Below are 15528 nucleotides of genomic sequence, written 5' to 3' on the forward strand. Positions count from 1 at the left end.
CCCTCCTCCCTGGCAGAGCATGAGCCTCACAAAGTCCTTGGCCAGACCAAAACATCATTGTTATCAGCTCTGTTCCCAGGCCGAAAGTCAAAATGCAGCACTGCTACCAACTACCAAGGAGGAGAAAAATGACTGCTACTGCTGAACCCAGGACATTTAGTCGTAGCTTTACTGTGCCTTGTAAATAAAGTAATGTACAGACTAAAAAGTGCAGGTTTACGCAGATTGCATTTGGTGACAAGTTCAGCTCCTAACCTCTCAAGTAATTCTTTTGTAACGTTTAAGTTCGGGTAATGGGATTCATGTGGACAACCATGAGATGCACACAGAGCTCCCACCCTCCCTTGTGTTATGGCACAGACTGGAAGAGTTTAACAGGGCAGATCAGCAGAGGTTAATTCTCTGTAGCCCACAGTTTGGGGCAAACTGTTTGGAGGTGAACAGCCAAATTTCATACTTGCAGTCCAGGGCAGACAGATTGATCTGTGGTTCCCGGTACCATTTGTGCATGAATTATGGGAAAGATAGGAGGCTGAGAGACTGAGAAGAGGGTAAGCTTTTCTTTCCTTACTTTTTCTTTCTAAGTCAGTGTATAAGACTACTTTTTTTTTTCTCCTCTAAGAAATCTGCAAATGGAAATGTTTTATTTTTGATAAAAAACAGTTACTGTGTTGGTACTTCTCACTTCTCTTTTCATAGTTTTTCAGTGATGACTAAACTGATGGAGTTCTGAACAAGTGTTTTAGTTAAGCTCTAGAAACCCATACAAGGGTTGCTCTTAGACACTGTATTAAATTAGCTGTGCATGTTCTGACTTTATGCATCAACATTTGACAAAAATCAAACATTTTTAAAGAAAAAAATAAACCCATTAAGAAGTATTAGTGAACTGCTTGAATCCAACTAGACAGAAGTATTCTACCTAGAGAAAATGACTTCTTTAAGCTGCACTGTTGAAAATATGCTAGCTTACAAATAAATTAGTACAAAGGTAACATCAGGTTCTAATTTATTTGTGTCCCCCAGTCTCATCTGCCCATCTGTCCTATCTGTTTAGCGTCTATCATTGAAGATATGAATGTCTTCCAAACATTGAATATGCCAGAATTTCTGCTTCTGTTTTAGAGTGAAGGCTTATATACACAACATCTGCAAATTAGAGCTGGCAAGAGGACAGAATGAATTAAAATGTAAATCTGGCTGTGGCTGATATAAATATAAATCAAAGTATAAATCTTATACTTGTCTGAGGTATTTGTATATGAAAACCCATTCATACAATTCTGTTAATAAATGAAAACTTTTTTTTTAAGTCAAAGCTTTTATCACATTCTGCAGGGAAAATGGGTACACAAATATACCTCTTTTTCATTTCATGTTAATTCTAGTTTTAATTTCAATCCAAGTTCTTATCAGTCAGTGCTGTAATTATTTGTAGCTGTTTCAAACTCAACTGTAGGGAAAAGAATATTCTAAATCCCACAGTATAAGTCAACTGCCAGAAGATCAAAATAGGCACATATGAAAAAAGTCGGTTTCCATATAATTTGCATTAGTTTTATCATGTTTTCACACAAGTATTGCATGCATACTTATGTAACCAACTGATCATTTGCACTTGCAGCAGTCCAGTTTAATGAATATGTAAACAAAAGGGAAATTCAGATTTTGTTTTCCTGTTTGTTCCATATGTTTCTGTCTGTGTATTTATTTCATAAACATTGAATCCTAACTGTCTGGGGTGCTAAGGTTAAAGAGCAGTCACTGGGCTTGATTCCACGGCTAGAATTACCAGATGGCAACCCAAAAACAAAATAAAAGAAATGTAGGTTGCATAATATAGTTTCTGCATAATGTAATTTTTCTGTAATGTATTTTTTTTCCCAGAAAATGAGATGACCACCTCCTGAAAATAAACCAGTGAAATGTTTTACAGTTTTATTTTGCTGTAAGCCAAAATGTATTTGGGTAACAGCTTGGATATGTGTACATTGGCATATTTATTATTTACAGAACCTCTACAGCTTTGATGCATCAGATGAAACTCCTGAAGGTGTATTGCATGGTTTATCAAAATGACTGCTGCATTAATTGCTATCAGTTTATCATACTTTTGAATATGAAATAGCTTCAGAATTATTGAAAAGTGTACAGTGCACAAGTGAAGAAGTGAGGAAGTGAGGATAGTGGAAATTTACAAGTTCATCAGCACACAGAAGTAAACATTTTCTGACAAATTATCTAGAAATTTTCTCACAGATAGAGGACAGAGACGCTTGACTGGCCTACAGCAAGCAATCAAATGCTCCCTACAGTATGGAATCAATTTAGTATGTCATTGGTTACTGCCTGATTCCCCAAGTGATAGTACATTTGTTTCGTCTCTCATGCTTCTCCCACCTAAGGCTGTAGGTAGGGATTCACATCAAGGTCTTTAGCAACACCCTGGGGAAAGCAACTGGATTTTCTACAGTTAAGAGGAGGGTAATAAATAATAATAAAACTCATTAAATCTCTTTTTCATTAGTGGCAATGTCAGATAAACCTGCTTAGAGACTTGAGAAATGATACATGGATAATTTATTGTATGTGTAGTTTTAGATGAGACGTAAGTGTAATTTTGAAATGTGGTACCTCTATAGGTTCACCAAATGATAGAATGGAATAGCAGATGGATCACAGAACCATATAATGGGTAGTTTCAGGGTGTCTTTTCAGCTGATTTCACAGCCTTTCCAGTTAGTGCTGGCTACATTGTGGATATGAACATCGTTTGCTGCAAAAGCTGACTGGGGGCTTTGTAGTAAGTGTTGAAATTCAAAAGCACAGGACACTGTGGTAAGGGTTGAAATTCAAAAGCTTTCTTTGGGGATGTGCTTGGAGAATAAGTTTCATTCGGTTTCTTTTCTCCTGCTTACTTGCTGTTTCACTTTGGCATATGACTATTTCTAAAAATGAACTAGTAACAAGATTCATTTGGCTACACCATGTTACAGATGCAAACAGTAATTAAGGTTTTAAAGATGTTTTTAAATAACGAGGATTCATTTTGATGGTATATAAGGAGCAATGTTTGCCCTGTATTGAAGAGTGGGCTAATAAAGAAGGAAGTGTAAACTTTCCTCTCTTTTATAAATTTCAAATCCCTATTGATTTAAAAATGCAAAATGCTCTTTGCCAGAAGATGACTGTTCCCCAAAATCTCCTTAAAAGCATTGCTGTTCCTGGCCATAGCTGCATTTGCTTTTGAGAGAGGAGTCAGCTACTTTTTTATTCTGCTTGAAATTCACTGCTCAAAACTATAATGCTATTTAGCAATGAACTGCAGAACACCTGCAAGCAGGGTGCAGGCACCTGATAGCGGGATGACTCAGCCCTCCACCCCTTCAATCTGGCATTGTTTTATTTGCTTTATGTTTAACTAAGAAATGATCGCTGGATTTTAGACAAATGCACTTGCGTAACACTTATTTACTACATGATTTATTTAAAGTTTTAAGATGCATTTACATATCATCGTGATTTGCTTAGACCTATACTGTGATTGTGCTTTGGTAAATTTTAAAATTATGGAATGCAAGGCAATTGAGAAGGAACACACAGAAATTATTTAAAGGCTGACTTTTTAAAAAGAGAGCTATTAAACAGATTAGTCACAGCCATGAGTCACTCGAATTGACTCATGCTTACTTCTTGGTGGCTATAGGTTATCTGGTTTTGCTGTTTCTCCACACAGCTATGAATAATACTGTATTAAGAACTGTTACTGCTTTGGAGAATGGCTTTTTCCTACTCTGCATGATGCCCTGTCTGAATGCATTTTTGGGTTGGGTAGTTTATAATGTCATTATTTGGCTCATTCTTTCAAGACACTTGAATGGCTTTTGCATAAAACAAGCAATGAAATATGTGTCAAGTGTTGAATCCAGTAAAGACACAAACAAGTAAGGGATCTCACTATCAATGCATGATTTGCACCATTTCTGTGGGGTTTAGTAGGAGATATTAATGGTCGTCTTGGTTTATATTAGCCCTTTTGCCATGTGAGGTGCCTGAGACAGTAGCATTGGAGTACTTAAACAGAATGAAGATGATGTGAGGAACAGAAAAAACAAGGGAGGAGACACGTAACACAAATATGTCCTGAGGTGGTAACTGATTTGATGGCTTAATAACTGTTGAAGCTGGGTTTGGATGTGCTGGGTTTTTTTCCTTCTATATTTATGGTGAGCATGCATCAACACAGCTGTAGTGTTAGGAGTAGTCCCAGAGCCTCTATGAGCATCATTCTAGGAACAAAATTGGTATAACATGTATTGGCCAAACGTTTGCATCTTGATGGCTACTTAAAATAAGTCTGAAACTGTGTAGGTGCTTAAATGTGGGTTTGAGAGCCTGGATTTGGGTTAGAAAATGTAGGCTGTATTTCTTCAGGCATCAGCAAAGAGAAGGAAGTTACTGTAGCTCTGAATATTCCTGAGTATGCCCACGTTTAGACTGCAGTATTCATTGCTCTTTCTAAAAGCTACTGTCAGCATTTTTGTTAATATAAAGGCAAGATGTTGTTTTTTTGTAATCTTTACAGAAAGAACAAAAAAAGATACTACACTCACGGTATCAAGAATTATTTCATAGAATCATAGAATCATAGAATCGTTAGGGTTGGAAAGGACCGTAAGATCATCTAGTTCCACCCCCCCTGCCGTGGGCAGGGACACCTTACGCTAAACCATATCACCCAAGGCCTCATCCAACCTGGTCTTGAACACTGCCAGGGATGGAGCATTCACAACCTCCCTGGGCAGCCTATTCCAGTGCCTCACCACCCTAACAGGAAAGAATTTCCTTCTCATATTCAACCTAAACTTCCCTTGTTTAAGTTTTAACCCATTACCCCTTGTCCTATCACTACAGTTTCTAATGAAGAGACTCTGTAGCATCCTTGCAGGCCCCCTTCAGATACTGGAAGGCTGCTATGAGGTCTCCACGCAGCCTTCTCTTCTCCAGACTATTTCTATTTTTTCTCCCAGCTCTGCTTTTGAGAATTTTTCTGGTGACTTTAATTCTCTCTAAAAATTCATAGCTCACCTAGAAATACAGCTTTCTTCTGTGACTGGCATCTTGCTGATCGATGTTGCATGACTGCTAAATGAAAAATATTATTAGAATAAAAAAAATCTTTCGTATTTTTACTTCTCTGCTGAATAATGTAAAATCAAACCTGATTTTCTCTATTTTATCAAAGAGGTCAGGGGACAAACAACTTGAATTAGAAAATGTGATGATGTCATGAAGAGCCCTCAATGTGCTTTGCAACAAAGGATTTCAATGTCTCAAAAGGGAAAAGTAATTTTCATTGCCCTTTTGTAACAAAACTACTGCAATAGATGTCAAAGTGGTAAAGCTGTTTCCTGCAGAAATGTCTTTCCCATATGCTTCTGTTTCTCTTCAGCAGATCTATACAGGAAATACTTGAGTCACAAACAATTTTCAATGGGACCAAATTTATGTGAGCTGAGGTCATATGTTCAGTGTCATCAGTTGTTAAACTGGACAAGGTCATCCCAGAGAAAATCCTGGCTTTTAAATTATTTTTGAGCCTTAAAAGCTGTTGGTAACCTAGGATGAGAACATATTCCAACAAATAACTACAACAACAAAAAAAAAGAACATGGAATGTGTTTTTGTCCTGGGTTCAGCAGTAGCAGTCAATTTTTCTCCTTCTTGGTGGCTGGTGCAGTGCTGTGTTTTGACTTTCAGCCTGGGAACAGTGTTGATAACACCGATGTTTTTGGTTATTGCTAAGTGATGTTTACCCTGACCAAGGACTTTGTGAGGCTCATGCTCTGCCAGGGAGGAGGGGAAGCCGGGAGGAAGCAGAGACAGGACACCTGACCCAAACTGACCAAAGAGGTATTCCATACCACAGCACGTCATGCCCGGGGTGGGGGGTAACTGGGAGTTACCCAGAAGAACACAGGCTTCTGGGTCGGACTCATGTTTTGGTGGGTGGTATTGTATTCTCTTCCCTTGTTATTTTCTCTTATCATTGTTGTCGTTGGTGGTAGCGGTGGTGATTTGTGTTGTACATTGGTTGCTGGACTGTTCTTGTCCCAACCCGTGGGAGTTGCATTCTTTTGATCCTCCTCCCCATCCCTCCGGGAGCGGGGAAGGGGGGGGGGGGGGGGGGATGGGGGCGGAAAGAAAGAGGGAGTAAAAAGGGGGGGAGTGGGTGAATGAGCTGGCTGGCTGGGTTTAAACCACGACAGTTTTATAACTGGAGGACTGACTGCTGTCCTCTCTGTGTGCTTCAGCAATTTACACAAGTAATTCCGGAGACCTCTGTGAGACATTCTAAGTCAGGATGAAGAGAGGTCTTTTGCAAAATCTCAATTGGGTGAGATTTGCCCTGGCCCTTGGTAGAGGACCTCCCCTTACGAGTTAAAAAGCCTGGTCCCATGAAAATCGTGGGCTGCTGTAAGGACCTTTGTGTGGACCATGGATGGTACATCACCTGTGGTCTGGCTATATCAGAACTCAGCTCTTGGTAAGAGGGGCAAGAAACTCTGTTACCTAAGCAATGGAGATGTTCTTGTGGTCCTGGTACAGGGCATTTCTGCAAACATGCTTTAGCTCTTTGCTTTCTCAGGATATTTCTTGCACAGCAAGGAACCAAGATAAAATTGCACATGTGCACGTGGCACAGCAGGAGAGTAAAATGCCAAGAGAACAGATGGTGTGCAGTTATGTAGGTATTTCCTTATCTTGATGATAAAGAAATTAGGTCCTTTGTTCTCTGTGTTTCGGTGACTGCCACACATTTCTCTCTTTCCCAAACAACCATTATACAAAAGAAAATGCTTTTAAGTAATAAGAAGGTAAATTTGAACATGTGTATAAGACATCTCTGTACCATTTATTTGTATTTTCTGTGGGGTTCTCTTATGCCATGAAGCTGAATCTTTTGTAATAGTATTGTGTTATTTAATGTGTGGAGTGCTTTGTCCTTACCTGGCTGGTTTACTGTGTTGAAAGACACAATCTGCTGAGAATGTCTCTGTCTTTCCCTCAATCTAAAAGAAAAAAAAAAAATATATATTTTGGTTGTTGGGAAAGACAAAACAACAAAATGTGTTGAGAGCTAATTGTTTTCTCAAACTTCAGAAGAACAAACTTCTATCTGTGCATTGTCCTTCTGGTACATTAAAATAGTAGGTGGTAGGACATTAGCACAGATCATGAGCCTGGGTAGAAATAGAAGCCAGATAGAGGAGAACTACTTGCTATGAGAAGAAATTAAAACAGCAAGATAGATGCTGAGCAGGAGCTGACCACTGGCTGCTGATGCCAGTATTCAGTGGCTTTTTCATGGCATTTCAGTGAGATACAAGTGCAGGGGAATGTATCATAACTGACGAGACTTTTCTGATGTCAAAGTATCATGATATTGAAGAAGTTAATGATCTGAATCAGTGGGTTTCAAATGTCATTGACTATTCATTATAGTGAATAGAAATTCAGGAAAACTCAGAAAAAAAGTTATGTGATTCATTAACATGCCTTTTTTTTTTTTTTTTGGAATTGAGAATGAGCAACTGCATCATCATAAACCCCTACAAAAATAGGTGAGCTAATGCTTAGAAATAAAGGGACCTCCCCCAGCTGCCTATAACAATTGTGTTTTACCTTGTGATTGTTTGCTTATATTGCTGTATTTATTCTGGAGTTTGTTCATGTCTTTCTATTATTTCCTCCAATATCAGTTTCATTATTTTTACCCATCACATTCTTTTCTATCTTTTCTCCCTGTCCAGAATTGCTCGCCATGTGGACAGCTTTTCCTCTCTATGAGAGGTAAGATGGCTGGTAATAAATATTATGCTGAGAAGACATCCAGAAATAAGTCAACTAAATGTACTTTTTGATAGGCTTTTACCATGGCTTGGAGAGGGCTCCAGAACTTGAATGTGTCTTGATTTTATATTTATGTGGTGCATGAAGCAAGTTCAGAAAAAAAAAATGTAAATAAACACATTTTATCAATTTTGACTTAATGACATGAACTTTTCTTCTGACCCTGCTAGCCCCTGTGTGGTGGTTTAAACCGAGTCAGGCAATTCGTTCACTCACTTCCCCCCACTTCTTTCCCTCCCCCTACTACCAGAGGGACGGAGAAGAGAATCAAAAAGAATGCAACTCACATGGGTTGAGATAAGAGCAGTTTAGTAACTAAGGTATAACACAAATCACTACTGCTACCACCAATAATAATAATGATAAAGGAAATAACAAGGGAAGAGAATACATCATCTCACCACCAGCCAACCAATAACTCGCCACCCCCAGCCCGACCAAGCACCAACCGATACCTCCTCCAACCCCGCAGTCTCCCAGCCCTTCCGGCTAACTCCCAGTTACATCCTGGGCATGACGTGCTGTGGTATGGAATACCTCTTTGGTCAGTTTGGGTCAGGTATTCTGTCTCTGCTTCCTCCCGGCTTCCCCTCCTCCCTGGCAGAGCATGAGGCTCACAAAGTCCTTGGCCAGACCAAAACATCATTGTTATCAGCTCTGTTCCCGAGCTGAAAGTCAAAACACTGCACTGCACCAGCTACCAAGGAGGAGAAAAATGACTGCTACTGCTGAACCCAGGACACCCTGAAATTAATAAACACTTGACAAAGGAGTAGCAAGATTCATATATGTAAAGATACCGACTGCAGTGAATGGGGTTAAAAAACTCTCAGTGGGACCTCCTGTCTTGTACAGTTGTATCTGATATGTGCAAATGGAGATTCCTTGTTTTTTCAGACACAATAAGCAATTTTATTTTTAGTTTTTCAGATACTTTTAATATTCAGAGTCATGCAGTGTAAAGCTAAATTCACTCCTAAATATCTATGTGTTACTGCCCATATTTTCTTTTGTTTCCAAATGAGAACTAGTTCTGCGAATTTCTTATTGTCTTGGGCAACATATTTTAGTATGTGGTGTCCCTGTCCATGGCAGAGGAGTTGGAACTAGATGATCTTAAGGTCCTTTCCAACCCTAACTATTCTATGATTCTATGATTATGTGTTAAAGTACAGTTTGTCCTTTTGTAGCTATTTTTTTTATTTATTACTATTCTCTTTCTGAATTTTAGTCATCATTCTTGGTGTCACGCAAGCAGTAGTGGCTATTCAGAATTCTCTGAATATGATCTAAATTCATAAATAGAAAAATAGCTTGTGTTGAAGTTAAGTAACATATAATGGTGTAGTTTTACGTATCATATCTTTGATTAGTTTTTATGTTAATACTTCATAATCTGCCTGTGCTGTTTTGATTTTCCTGCCTTTCAACAAAAATAGAAAGTAGGAAGCAAGCTATGAAAAAGAAATATGCAAGGTCTGGCTATATACCAAGAAAGTATTCAGGCACGTCGTATCAAAAGAACAGCCCTACTGGGCTATAGATACTGTGGACAGTGTCTTTGGGTGGTGTAAACTAGCATAGCTTTGCATGGACCCCAGTACAGCTGCCCAGCCCTCTGAGCATGTTGGTGTTTTCTGCTTGTAATCAGAGAGTAAAAAACACACACACACACACACACACACACACACACACACACACGTTTGTAAACTAGAAAGAGGCTTAGAGGGTATTCATTGTGCATCTGTTTTTAATGTTACCTGAACTGTCCCTCAGGCATCAATAGGACTAATCACTGGTTGTCACGTGGTGCACAGAAAATGCTTGGGGAGGAGGCTAGGTGCCTTTTTAAAACACATAGTTGCTGACAATGGAGCTCTTTGATAATGCTAATTAAAGAGGTGTGGCCTACACATCACTGAGAATAAACTCTAACATTAAGCAGCAATTGCTGTAAATTGGCTTCGATATGTGACTTCTACACTCGTATAGGTTTTGGTTTATAGCACTATGGCTTCTCTGCTGCTGGGAAGGTAAAGTTATAGGTGACAGAAGGTAGTATGTACTACTGTGCTAGTTACACGGAGGATAGCGAGCAAGATTTGCACAGCACCTCCTAAGTAATTATACTACTGCAGACAGATGTGGAAAAAGGCCAATACTGAAGTTTTCTCCGGTTTATGGCCCTGTGAATTGATGTTTGAAAGAAACAAACATTTTATACATGCGTGCATGCATATGTGCGTGCATGTATGTGCACACAAGGTATACAATTAGATTTCCATGCGGTAAGGAAGAGTTCTGCAAAGGGAAATCTGAGTAAAAAGCATATTTTCTTGTTTGTTTCCTTTTGCTTTCAGAAAACAAGTAAATTACTCAGCATAATCCATATTGCTCTACATGACAACAGCTGTCTTCCCAAGACACAGCCAGGAATCATACATAACTTGCATGTCTTTCTTCTGACTGGGCTTAACAAGAGCCAGACTTTTTGGCTCCACTCATCTAAAGACCCAAGAGAAAAAGATATAATGTTTTCTGAATGTACGAGCAGCTCTCTGCTTGTTTTTCCGTTTACTTTCAAATATTCAACTTTTTGAAAATGTGGTTTAGCTCAAATTCACCTTTCCATTTAATTTTGTATTGGAAAATGCTATGAAAGCTTAATTTGGAAGTCTTGTTCATAATTTACTTGCTTATGGCCTCTATCTATATGATTACATTCGGTTTGTGCAGCAAGATCTGCAGTTTTAGAAAGAAAAGGAAACTCTTGATTGTTAGAAAGTGAAATCTGTTCCTGGTTGAGCTGCCTAGTTCTCTGTGGTTCTCTTCAGATGAAAAAACACAAAGTGTGAAACTTCCTAATTCTGGATTTCTTTAATTTTGATGTTCACAAGATGCTAATTCCTCTTAAGAACTTTCCTGTATGCAATACTAATTAATATTGTTATTGTTTTCCATTGTTAAAATAATTAGACTAGGAAAAGGAGGAACATGACCCTGCAGCATTCCTGCACTATTAACTTGAACAAAAAAAGAATGAACAACATTTAAAAAAAACACCACAAACAGAACAAAGCCACTCCATTGCTAACTTTATCTAAACACATTCTCCACACATGCTCTGCTCCAGGGAAGGAGTATTATTTTTTTACAATATCCTTGCATTTATTTGCCTTTCTTTCTACTATCACAGGTAAAAGGAACATGGTGATCTTGCAGACACATCAGGCATGTAAATTAATACACAGAGGTCATTCTTGCAACTGATGTTTTCTTAAGTAAGAAGATATTTAAAGATCAAGGCTTCTTAAATAAGAGTGTTTATTTCTAGGTGTAGTGATCTGTTGAAGCATTCTGGGCACCTCAATAAAATTAGGAGTGCATACATGTGTATGCCTATTTTTCCCTATCTTGTAATGGTCAGAGGAAAACCTGGTTTTGAATTAGTGCTATGTTGAGTCTAGCTGGACTTTGGTGTAAACCTCCTGGAAATAGTTTTGTCATCTGTGGCAATATTAAATTGTCTGCAGTGGATGACTGCAGTTGATCAAGTTTTACTGCCTATAATAGTTCAGTCATTAGCCTCAGTTTGACTAGTACAGTTGGGTTTATCGTGCAGCCTAGTGCATGCTGAATAATGATTTTTGGACATCTTTATAGAGATTTTCAACAGAGCTGATGGGACTTCATAAAGCAGCTTGGTCTTTAGTAACAGAATTGTAGGCACAGTTCTGTATTTCCAGCTTAGCACACTTCCTCAAGTCAGCAGAACTATATGAAGCAGGCTTGTGCTAATTAATCAGGGCACCACCAGCGTAGCCTTCCAGCACGGAGCTTAGTTTGTGCTCCCTGCTCCAGTTATTACCATGTTCTTGGGCAGTTTCCTCACTGGCAGGGTTAGTGCTTGCTCAGGTGTGTGCACCTGAGCTGCAGAAGTGTAACCCAAATGATAGGACTGAAGTGGTTCACAGATCAGAATTTCCAATCTGCACAAAATAATTCCATAATACTTTCCCTTTTAAGAGAGCAGGGAGGCTGATGAGCGACTGTGCCTTTTGAGCTATAGGGTAGGTGTACCTCCCTCAGTGCAAACTTGGGTGTACTATGGGAGTGTGTATGAGATTCATGGGCCCACTGCTTAGAAGGCCTGGGTAAGGAAGTATGTGCAGTTTGATTGCTCATTGAAATATCTTCTGAAAATATAACTTTGAAGGTCTGTGCACTTGCACAAAGCTTTAGCAATCCAACATATATGTGCGTTACGGAATTGCCCTGGGTTGTTTATGACAACTGTTACTGCACCTATGCTCAGCTGGAGATTTCCTGCATGAGCGTGTCTGTGCATTTTAAGATACACAGCAAGATCAGCTGAATGCTTTTTCCCCTGGGTCCATTCACTCAGATGATGTCCTAATTAGGTCACTGAGAAAATCAAAGATACAGAAACTGTACTGAGTTCTCACCAACCAGCCTCTACATGTAATTGCTGTATTTTAGTTTCATTTGTCTTAAGATATTTTCTGATGTCTCTGAGAATGTTAGCCATAAAAAGGCAGACTGCATGTCAAGAAAGCAAGTGAGCGAACACACGAATATTTTGAGCTGCAGTTTAGCATTCAGTATTTGTCACTACAGGAAAGAGGCATGTGACTTCTCTCTCACATGGCAGCTCCCTGGTTTATGCCTTACTGATTGGAAAATAGCAGAAGTATCTGCAGAATCACTTCTGAAGAAACGGCAAGGCACTGAAGCGATCCAGACAGCTACCATTTTGCTGCAGAATGATCCGCACTCAGCCCATAAGAAAGCCCTGCATACTGGAAGGGAATGGACTTGCTGAAGGCAAAACAATCCCTCAGTTTGTTTTCTGCTTAAATAGAAGTGTTCTGCCAGAGCATGACCTCAGAAGTAGCAGTGTGACCTGACAGGCAAGCATATTTAATCTGCTCTTTGGTGGAGTTGGATGTATTTTATCCATGAAAGCACATGCTGTGTCTGTATACAGGTAGGAGTGAATGCATCTCCTTGTTGGTACAATTTGAGGGGGAGCACTTCAGGGTATTGCTACTTGGCAAGAACACACATACTTCAAGGCAAACAGATTTGCTCAATGCTTTAATGAATCTCTGAGCTCAGCTGGTTCTGGCAGGGATGACTTGACTTCATCCAGCGAGTCAGTAGGAGGGGAGATCATTCCAACTTTCCCTTTATTTAGGTAGTGGAACATGAGTAACTTCTTCCCAGAGCTGTGAGAGTTGCCTTGGGCTCCTTGTCATGCACAGTGTGTCATACCGCATCTCTTGTGTCCCTCCACAACATCTTGTGCAGATCCCTTGTATGGCCTAACCATAATGCAAAATGTAATTGCCTCTGATGCAGCAATTTCAGCCCAAGCTCTTTGGGCTCTGTGGAATAACAAATAATAATAAAGAAAATAGTCTTGCAATAAATGCTAATCATACCCTGTAGGATTGCACTGAACTTGTCATTAGATAGTGGATATTAAGTGCAGAAATACTAACTTTTCCAGAGCCTCAGAGAGTTTAGAGTTCTTTTTAAATATGTATTACTCCCTCTAAACATACAGTTTATTTCCTAATAGAAATTCTTCATTATTTCATCTTTATGGCTGAAAGGCCTCATCATTTACCTGAGTCAGAAATGCCCTTAAGAAAACACAGAGAAAATTTACAGAGATGAGCAAATTCTGGAAATTGAGGCAAAGGTTCTGTTCTGCAGGTGAAACCAAGCTGCCACTGTTTCTGCAGTGGTGCGGGGTGTGTGTTTGTGACCATTTAGACAACTATAGCTTGGCAACCTTTACTGTTCCTCCTTTTTTTCTGACCTTTTGATCTTGATTATTGCACTGTCTCCTATTCTCCTGAAGCTAGAACTACTGCCTGCTTCTGTCTCACTTACCTCTCTCTTTTGCAGTATTCTGCAACTAGACCATATCGTCTCTGTAATGCATTCATTGCTTGGCATGTGCTTATAGTGCCAACTAATGCTGTTCTGAACTTATGAACATCATTTATGTTGAGCATGTGTCTCTACTATGTGCAAAACTGAGCTGGAGGCTGATTCCTATTTTAATCTTTCTCCTGTCTTAGCAGTAATTTTCTTGATGACACAAACCAAAGGATAGAATTTTGATGCCAACCTATTGTCAGCCGTAAATAGGAAATATATTAGTCAAATTTTCAGAAGAAGAGCAATGTGTTCCTGAATTCTGGTATCCCCAAAATATATGTAGATGTTTGCTTTGGAGCTCTCCAAGATTTTTGTTGTCAGCTGAGAACTGTCATGTGATATTTATGTTGGCTTGATCAACATTTAGCAAAAGAGGGTAAGAACAAAACTGGGTATAAAATTGGAAGTTTTTTTAGCAGAAAAATTGTCTTTTGATGATACAACAAAGCAGCAGTATGTTGAAGTGTGATGTTTTACAGTACTACACATTTACAAGAGCATTTTGTGTTAGCTTCCTTTCCTGTGGGGTATATGTAGGGAAGAGGGGATAAACACACAATCTCTTTACGCTCTGCTCTAACCAAGCTATGATGTTTATCAATGTGATTTTGTGATTAAAAGTTTGTGATTCCTCCATTACACACCTGAAATGATAGCTGTAATCCTAGCCTAAGCATTAAAAAAAAAAGTCAAGCACTTAAGTATTCTGGAATATATTTATTTAAAATAATATTGGGTTTTTTTAGTGGTCATCTACTTTTTTAGCATGTAAATTGTGGTTTTGATTGCCACAACAGCTAGAAGTGTATCTTTTGTTCAGGTGCTCTACTGCAAATATTAAAACAAACAAACAAAAAATCATATTTGTATGCTCAGACCCAAAAACCTGGAAATAGGAGGAGAAAAAGAATGGAAATTTTAGGTCTAAGGTAGGATTAATATGCTAACCATTAAATTTAGCTTTTCACCCTTCTCTCATGAAACCTGCTGATCTCTAGGGCAGAAATCCCTATACACTCTCTGTGATACTCCAAACCCCAGGTAATTTGTGCTACTGCATAAATTGTGGTATATATACAAATACGGCAAAGAAAAGAGCTAAATAGTGTGTGCAAGCAGGTAGGAAGGCTGGGAAGAGATGAAGATAAGATACACTGTTAGCGCTGCTGGTGAAGGAAGGGAAATTGTCACAGCTGTGGCTCCTGGCTGCTGCTGCCTGTGATGAGTGTCAACACCAGGCAGTGGCACAAGCTGCTGCAGGGAGGACGCTGCACTCCTCTGTACCCCTGCTCTGCTTGGTGCTGTCGTCATTGTCACAAACAGCAAAGCTCATAAGATGATGTTGTCTCCACTGCCTTCTCCTTCCCCACCCAAGCAAAAAAAAAATAAATCTGTAGCAATGAGATATTATCTTTTCTTTTCTTTCTTTCTTTTTTCTCTTTTTTTTTTTTCCTTTTTTTTCTTCCTGCTGCTATAAAATTTCAGGATGCTCTAACAGTGTATTTATTTACTATATTTGAGAGGTGGTGTTTAAGGGGGGATTCCACAGCTGCCTCTAAACTTGCAGTTTAAGGTATCCTGAGTTGACCCCTACTGAATGTATTTCATAAGGTCTGAAATGTTTTGTGACAGGAGCACATC

At 39.1% G+C, this 15528-nt stretch overlaps 1 protein-coding gene across 1 annotated transcript in view; it reads left to right on the forward strand.

The window, feature by feature from the left end:
• LOC134171625 (protein FAM13A-like) overlaps window positions 1-10442 on the forward strand; it is a 69110-nt gene extending 58668 nt beyond the window's left edge. Inside the window, exon 7 of the mRNA XM_062634039.1 lies at window positions 10275-10442. Coding sequence (XP_062490023.1) covers window positions 10275-10299 — 25 coding nt within the window. The 3' untranslated portion in view covers window positions 10300-10442. The remainder of the gene's footprint in view (window positions 1-10274) is intronic.
• Window positions 10443-15528: the final 5086 nt, after the last annotated feature.

This window comes from Pezoporus occidentalis, unplaced genomic scaffold (assembly GCF_034315485.1).
Source record: "Pezoporus occidentalis ecotype Australia unplaced genomic scaffold, CSIRO_AGI_Poc_V1 ctg41, whole genome shotgun sequence".
Lineage (NCBI taxonomy): Eukaryota > Metazoa > Chordata > Aves > Psittaciformes > Psittacidae > Pezoporus > Pezoporus occidentalis.